This window comes from Impatiens glandulifera, chromosome 3 (genome assembly GCF_907164915.1).
Source record: "Impatiens glandulifera chromosome 3, dImpGla2.1, whole genome shotgun sequence".
NCBI lineage: Eukaryota > Viridiplantae > Streptophyta > Magnoliopsida > Ericales > Balsaminaceae > Impatiens > Impatiens glandulifera.
In genome coordinates, this window is record NC_061864.1 from 52,257,631 (window position 1) to 52,264,960 (window position 7,330).

The window sequence follows — 7,330 nt, forward strand, 5'->3', positions numbered from 1 at the left end:
ATCTGCGAATCTGCGATAAATTCCAGTACAAGAAAAAACGATAAAACTGTTTTTAAGAAAAATGTGATAACAAATGGCTCGAATCAACTTCCTAAATCGGAGATTTGGTTCTTATACATTTTACTTTATTTTATCTCTTTATAATACTAACATTTTTCTAATTTAAATCCAATTCCAATTCTAATTCATTCTATAATTGAATTTTAAAATTGATTTAATAATTAGTTGGCAAGACCCTAACAATTGATCAATTTATTGTTAAATCTTTGTAAAATAATAAAATTATACAATTTCAAAAGTATTAATCTTGATATTACTAAAAGTTAATAAATAAATAAAACCATTTTATAACCTGTTAGCTACTTCGGCCGGTTTCCAAGAACATATCCCTTTCTGATCTCAAATCAAGAACCCAGTTTGCGATTTCATTTTCCATGATCGCCATTTACGCCTCAATTCCTCTCTTTATCAGCTGATTGCAAATTCATAGATCAAATCAAGCTCTCTCTACATATTAATTTCATAAAGGTCTTGTAAGATGCATGATTGCCGATGAAGGATTCATCGGCGCCATAATAGAATGGCGGAACAGACTGGGAAGGAGACATCTTCATCTGAAGATGATCGTAAGAAGGAAGAAACGGAAGAAAATGCCGTAGTAGATCCCGAACTATTTAGTTGTATGCTTCAGCCTTTGACCTCCGATTCAGACACTGATTACATTGGAATTCGCCGTCTTCTTCTCTATCGCAAGGCTAATTCTGGCGTTCTCCGCCGCAAGGTTTGATTACTTAACAGTATATAAAATGGTTTGAGGTCAATTAAGATCTTAATAATTGTCTATGTTAGGGATTGTTTAATTGATCTTTGAAGTTTATTTACTTTCTGTTACAGGATTGGAGATGCAATGGCAAAGGTTATGTTGCATACCGCAATTATATCAATAGGCCAAGGAATTGGGAAAGGTTACAAACAAATAGCCTCTCAGGCACTCCAGGACAGAGGTATGCAGGGAAACTCTTAATTTTTTTACCTTATAAGTTATTGATTTTGAGGATTGAGCTATGTTCTTGAATATGATTTGAGTTTGTATTTTCTTACGATTTGTTTTCTGCAACAGTGGACGATGGATGTCATCTCCAAGTGTTATCTCCAATTTGTTCGAGATGGAAAGCTGGAGTTCTAGTAGGGTATGTGTGATCCTCACTTTGTTGGGATAATTTTCTTAAAAAAAAAAGAATGAGAATTTTATTGAAACCATAGTTAACTCGAAAGTCACATCAAGAGATTGAAAGAAGCAAAACCAGCATACATTCATTAAGAAAAAATCAAATCAAAACCTCGTCTATCTCATGTTATCTAGGGCTTTCCATCAAACAAAGCAGTTAAAGTCTCCATTGAACCTCTTTTTGTTTTCTTTTTCCTCCCCTTGCATCAAAGTTAATCCCAAAACAATTACGCTGTTGTTCTCTTTCCAGTTTCGGTTGTGCACACTAGCAACTTGGACAGTCACGAAAAACCATTATCCTTGGATAGTTTCAGGTCTCGTTAACTTACCAAAATAAAAATCTGACTACCAGTTAACTCAAACATGCAGCCATTTTTGTAAAAGTTAGGTGCAGTATCATTGATGTATTACAAATACAGTTCTTTGTTAAGGATATATAACATAGTGTTAGAATTTGTTGGTGACCTTTGATGAATCTAATACACTTATGTAAAAGCTATGCACATTTCATGACCTCACTTTCCTCTGTTTCTCAAGTAGTACTGTATCATCTGCTTGCAATCGTTTCAGGACCTGCGAAGTGGCAGTCATGCTCTGAGTCACAGCCCAAGTTGCGGCTCAAATGCTAGTGATAGTGATTTGATCCGCAGAAAAATTGAACCTGCATATTCTTTTGTAGGAATGCAATGCATCTTTGACCAATGCAAATCCATGGGTAACTTTCTTGATGATCTTAACCATGCTCCCATTTCTTTTCATCGGATTTTGCTTTAATGTTTTGATAAGAATTCAGTGTGCTTGGATAAGTAATCTTGTCAGTTTTGTTTCAGTTACGGTTATAAAGTTTGGCCATATGAGTTCAGACCTACTTGCTTATGGGGCAGCAGATGGAACCTTGACTGTTTGCTCTGTGTCCGATCCTCCTTCTGTTATTGGGAAATTAATTGGGCACTCGAAAGATGTCACAGGTTGGAGTAGCTGGTATTATTTCCTTAATCATTTTCTGGAATTTGATTCAGTTTTGTTGTCCCAAATACATTATCATTGATATTGATGTACCGAATGGGTACATAGTAAAATGAAAAGATAATAGAACAAGAAGATTAACTTAAAATTATGTGTTGATTGTTGAATTTTAAGTATCACATTAGTTAAGTGACTGAAAAATAATTGCTGAATAAACCAAATGAAAATATCTAAATTTGAAGTAATGTATGTTGATTTGATAAAATGTGGAACTAATGTCAGAAAGTCTTTAAAGACATTCTTTACCCATAATGTAATTTGATTAATTTTCAAGTGTTAAAGTTGCCTTTTGGATGCTCTAAACTGAATTAAGTCATCCATAGCTTACGGAATTAAGCTTTTTTTGAACTGAATTTAAATAATTGAGTAAAGTTATCAAAAGAACTTAACTAAAATAAGCACTTAATCATTTAGATTGTGTTATAAAAACTGCTAAGTAGTACCTTTTATATTTTCTTCTAGTGGCCAATTTATAATTCTATGTTACTCTTTCTGATATATCTGCTGAATCCATATGGCACCCATGATTATCGATAAGTGTCTTTACTAGAGATACATAGAACAAAGCAATTATTTAATACCCATTAAGTAGTATCTTTTACCCCCATTGGTCTGGTACTAAATAGTAAATACTAAATGTTCTTTTTCTTCCACAGACTTTGACTTCACTTCCAACAATCAATATCTTGCATCTTCATCTATGGATAAAACTGTGAGAGTATGGGAAATATCCAAGGCGCTCTGCATTCGTGTAATATATGGAGTCTCTCCTCAACACTGTCTTCGTTTCCATCCTGTAAGTTTAGCTAGTATTTACATAATCCTCAATATGAAATCATTAGAACTCTTAGATTAATATGAAGTACTGTGTGTCCCCCATATCCCATATTAGAAATATTCTAGGGTTAACTGAGATTTTGCCCCAAGACAAGGTAGGGCCTTGTTTGATGTGGGTTATTTGGGATTATTTTCAAATAATCCACTATCCAATCAACCATCACTCCTTCAATCATGTCAGTCAAATCATCAACCAAAAATACTAAAATACCCTCTATTTTTTTTTTCAAACACTATTTATTATACATTATATATTTGGCCATCATTAAGGAAAGAGTGAAATAGTTATTTAACCTAAAAAATCAATCTTTTTGGAAGGATAAATCAAATTACCCAAGATCAAACAATCCAGATTCAGAATATGCAATTCATGGTTCTTGTTTTTCTTGTTGCAAAGTCAAGGCCTTAATTTAATAAATGAAAGACAAAGTCACTTAGAAAACAAGGAAGCAAAGAAAAGATACCCAACATGTTGATTATCGCAAGAAAAGAAACAAGCTTGAGTTTAACTCTTACTTTCTATCCTCTCAAAAATTAGCTGGTAGCATATCTTGAACTGATAACAAACTTTTCGCTTCATCTTCTTGTGCAGGTGAATAACAATTTCCTCTCTGTTGGCAATGCAAACAAAGAGATAACTGTAATTCTTTCATAACAATCTATGTTTCTTGCTAACTTATTGATTATCCATTATCTTTGCTATATATGTCAATGTAGTTTGAAAGAAGACTGTTATGATTGATGGAGGTTACCTTAATCATAAATTATAGGTGTTCAATTTCAGCACAGGGAGGATAATTAATAAAGTTTCTCTTAATAATGAGATTACAGCTATGGACAATGATCATACTGGTCAACTCATCTTCTGTGGAGATTCCCAGGTGCTAGTTTCTAACAATATTTAAGGATAGTTTTGTGCTTTATTTTATCTTCAAAAGGAAATTTGCTCAAATTGGACTTTAGTCTTTTGCAGGGACATGTATATACTGTTTCTATGAACTCTCGTACAGGCACATTGTCACGTAGTCACCGCAACCGAATTAGCAGTAAGCATAAATCTCCAGTCACGACCGTGCAGTACAGAACGTTTTCTCTGTTGGCACGTGGCCCTGTATTGCTCACATTTAGCCGTGATGGAAGTCTTTCATTCTTCAGGTTCAATTTAGACTGCTTATTAGAAGATCACGGGCTTCTTTTATATACCGATATTTCTATCATCAATAATTTTTTCATCAAATCAACTAAAAAGTAGTTGTACTTCAATGTTTATGATATTAAAAACTAATTTGATCACAGCATCCCACCATCGATCTATCAACTAAAATATCAAACTACCTTTTAAATACGCCTTCTCTGATCTGGTGTTATTTGAAAATAGCCACGTTTGATGCATCCTTTTAAATAACCTGGCCTTTTAGGTACAATGACAATATTAACCTTACCAATTATAGTTTTAAGAGTAAATAACGGTATATTTTGGTATTTTAGGGAATGATTTGAATAGTGTGATTGATTGAATAGTGGGTTATTTGGAAGTCTTAAATAACCCAAATGAAACAAGGCCTAAGGATATATTGATCATTTGATCCAAATAACTCAAATAATCTACTTTCTCATCAAACAAACAATGTGTTTTCCAAAAATAATTGTTTATTTCGAAATTATCTAGTTCTTTTGGAAAGAATATTGCTTTATGAAAAAGTTGTTTATTGGGTTTTCTAGTCCAACTATTACAATATCTTTAATATTATAAAGAATGAAGTTAGAGTATCTAATAAACCACATCCAACAAGTCCCTGATTCTTTTTGTAAAATCCATTTTGTTTGCCAAAAATATAACACAGATCAATCAAGCTCCATGCTTTTCAGTCTTGACATGTTAGATATGTTATTCCATGTTCTTTCAGTGTTTCACCGGAGATACAAGGTTATTTAACTTTGCGTTGCTCTCTCAAGTTGGCTCCACGATTACACAGCATTCGTGCATCTTTCTGCCCTCTGCTTTCACTTGAAAAAGGAGAATATATAGGTATGTTGTTTATTTATTTTACTTGCTGGTCTATTTCACACGCCTATTTTGCATTTTAAGGAGAATCTTTTATGATTCATGATTACTAGTGTCTGACAAACTAGCTGGTGTAGTTTCTTATTGTGTTTTTTTTTACCAGATAACCCACCCATAAATAAGCTCTTAAAATTTGGATTTAATCCCTAAACTTCTGACTCTTTTTTAAAAATGATTTTTTATGGCATTTAATGGATGAATTTTCTTCCGAATTTGCACTTAACATCTATACTTTGAAATACCCATATGCCAAAATCTTAACAAAAGAAATTTAGTCTATGGGGCAGTTCAAAACTTCTTGAATCTTTTGTTTGATGTAGTTTTTTTTCCAAATAATCTGATATTTTCTTAGTGAACCTTGTGTGATGAAAATGTCGATTATTTGAGTTAAATGACTAAAATATCATTTGTATTTAATATTTTATAATTTTATAAAGATAAATTATTGGTATTTTAGTATTTTAACAGAAAACAATCCTTCATCAAATAACACTTAAATAAATGTTTGAGGTGAATATCAAAATTTACATTTAGTTATGGGTTTACATCTAGTTTTTTCATCTTAACAGGAATAATCTTTTTTATTATGGAAAAGATTTGAACCCCTTGACTTAAAATCTTGTGGTTAGAGATCTTTTTTTTCAAATGGAAAATCTTACCTTATCTCAAAATAATTGTTCTTTTTTCCCTTTCAAAAGAAAATAAAACAATTTCATGTAGTTAACTGATGAATCATGGAGCTTTATCTAAATTTAATTGAAAATGTATAAATCTGACTCGGGTGATATAATGACATGCCCGTAGTTGTTGGGAGCGAGGATGCGAATGTTTATTTCTACGACTTGACTAAACCCAAACACCCGTGTGTCAACAAGCTGCAGGTTTGTCTTTTTTTTTTTTCTCTATATTTGATTCTATTATAGCTTCTTTTGGAAACACTTTTTTCTATCAGATATGATATCTTATTTGAATATGAATTCAGATTTAGATGAGATCACATTTTACAGTCAAAGCATAGTAAATAAAAGTATTTCCAAATGCTACCTATGAATAGTTAAACTGATAAGCATTTTCAATATATATATTGAAAATATCTCATATTCGATTCTCAATAAAAACGCTATAAGTTGAAGTGTATATGGAATTTTTAACAACAGGGACATAGTTACCCGGTTATTGGCATTTCTTGGAACCATGGAGAGAACTTGTTGGCTTCTTCTGATTTTGGTGGCACTGTTATTGTATGGAAAAGAGCAAAGAGTGGCTAAAATGAAAAACAAACTTTTTTTTCCTCTTTTTTTTTTTGACCTATTAATACAAAAGAAATTGTTCACATGTAGAAAAAAGTTCAAAAAACACTACATATTAGGAAGAAGTTTTTCCTTTCTATGTATTTTTTGCCATTGTTTTGAATCCAGCAATACTATATACTTTCATTGTATCATAGACAAAGAAGGGATGCACTTTTAGGCATGTTAGCAACTATCAGTTGTATTTTAATATCTGGTTACAAATAAATCTGACTTTTATTATCTTGATTGTAACCATTTCAAATTGGGACTTGATGGTTTTTAGATATATTCAAATTGTGATTTTATGTTTCATTCAAGCCTAGTTCCTTTCAATTGTAATACACAATGTTAGTGACTAAAAGGTTGATTGTATTTTTATTTAAACATAGGTAGGTTGTGTAAACGCTAAGATTAAATTTATCTGATCTATTCAATTTATTTTATTCAATAATATGAGTTGGATATTTTAAATTAAATTTTGTTTTTGGATAAATTAAATTTATTACCTTATTTTTCGTGTGTGCAGACTTAATAATTTTTTTTTATCCGTTTACTATGTTAAACAAACATGTTTAAATGTTTTTAATATATTTTTGATCTGTTAAACGTTATTAAACGTTTAACCTATTTTCACATGTTTTATATATGATTATCTAGTTAATATTGTTTAGTTTTGTTTAAAAATTCTTTTTACCAGTTTAACACATTTGGACCAATTTGACACGATTTGGACTAATTTGACACGATTTTAACTCGTATTAAACGTTTTTTTATATTCGTTTAACACTTTTATTACCCGTTTAATACGTTTTTTATATTCGTTTAACACTTCTTTTACCCGTGACAAATTTAACACGTGATTAACTCGTGTAATATGTTTTT

The 7,330-nt window shown here is 31.4% G+C and overlaps 1 protein-coding gene across 1 annotated transcript; it reads left to right on the top strand.

Moving 5' to 3' along the window:
* Positions 1-376: 376 nt before the first annotated feature.
* LOC124932071 (WD repeat-containing protein 13) lies at positions 377-6,688 on the top strand. Its single transcript, XM_047472675.1, has 12 exons — positions 377-781; positions 895-1,004; positions 1,121-1,190; positions 1,799-1,943; positions 2,059-2,196; positions 2,911-3,050; positions 3,684-3,731; positions 3,862-3,972; positions 4,065-4,246; positions 4,999-5,120; positions 5,961-6,037; positions 6,314-6,688. The coding sequence occupies exons 1-12, from the start codon at positions 581-583 to the stop codon at positions 6,422-6,424; spliced, it is 1,455 nt and encodes a 484-aa protein (XP_047328631.1). The 5' UTR covers positions 377-580; the 3' UTR covers positions 6,425-6,688.
* Positions 6,689-7,330: the final 642 nt, after the last annotated feature.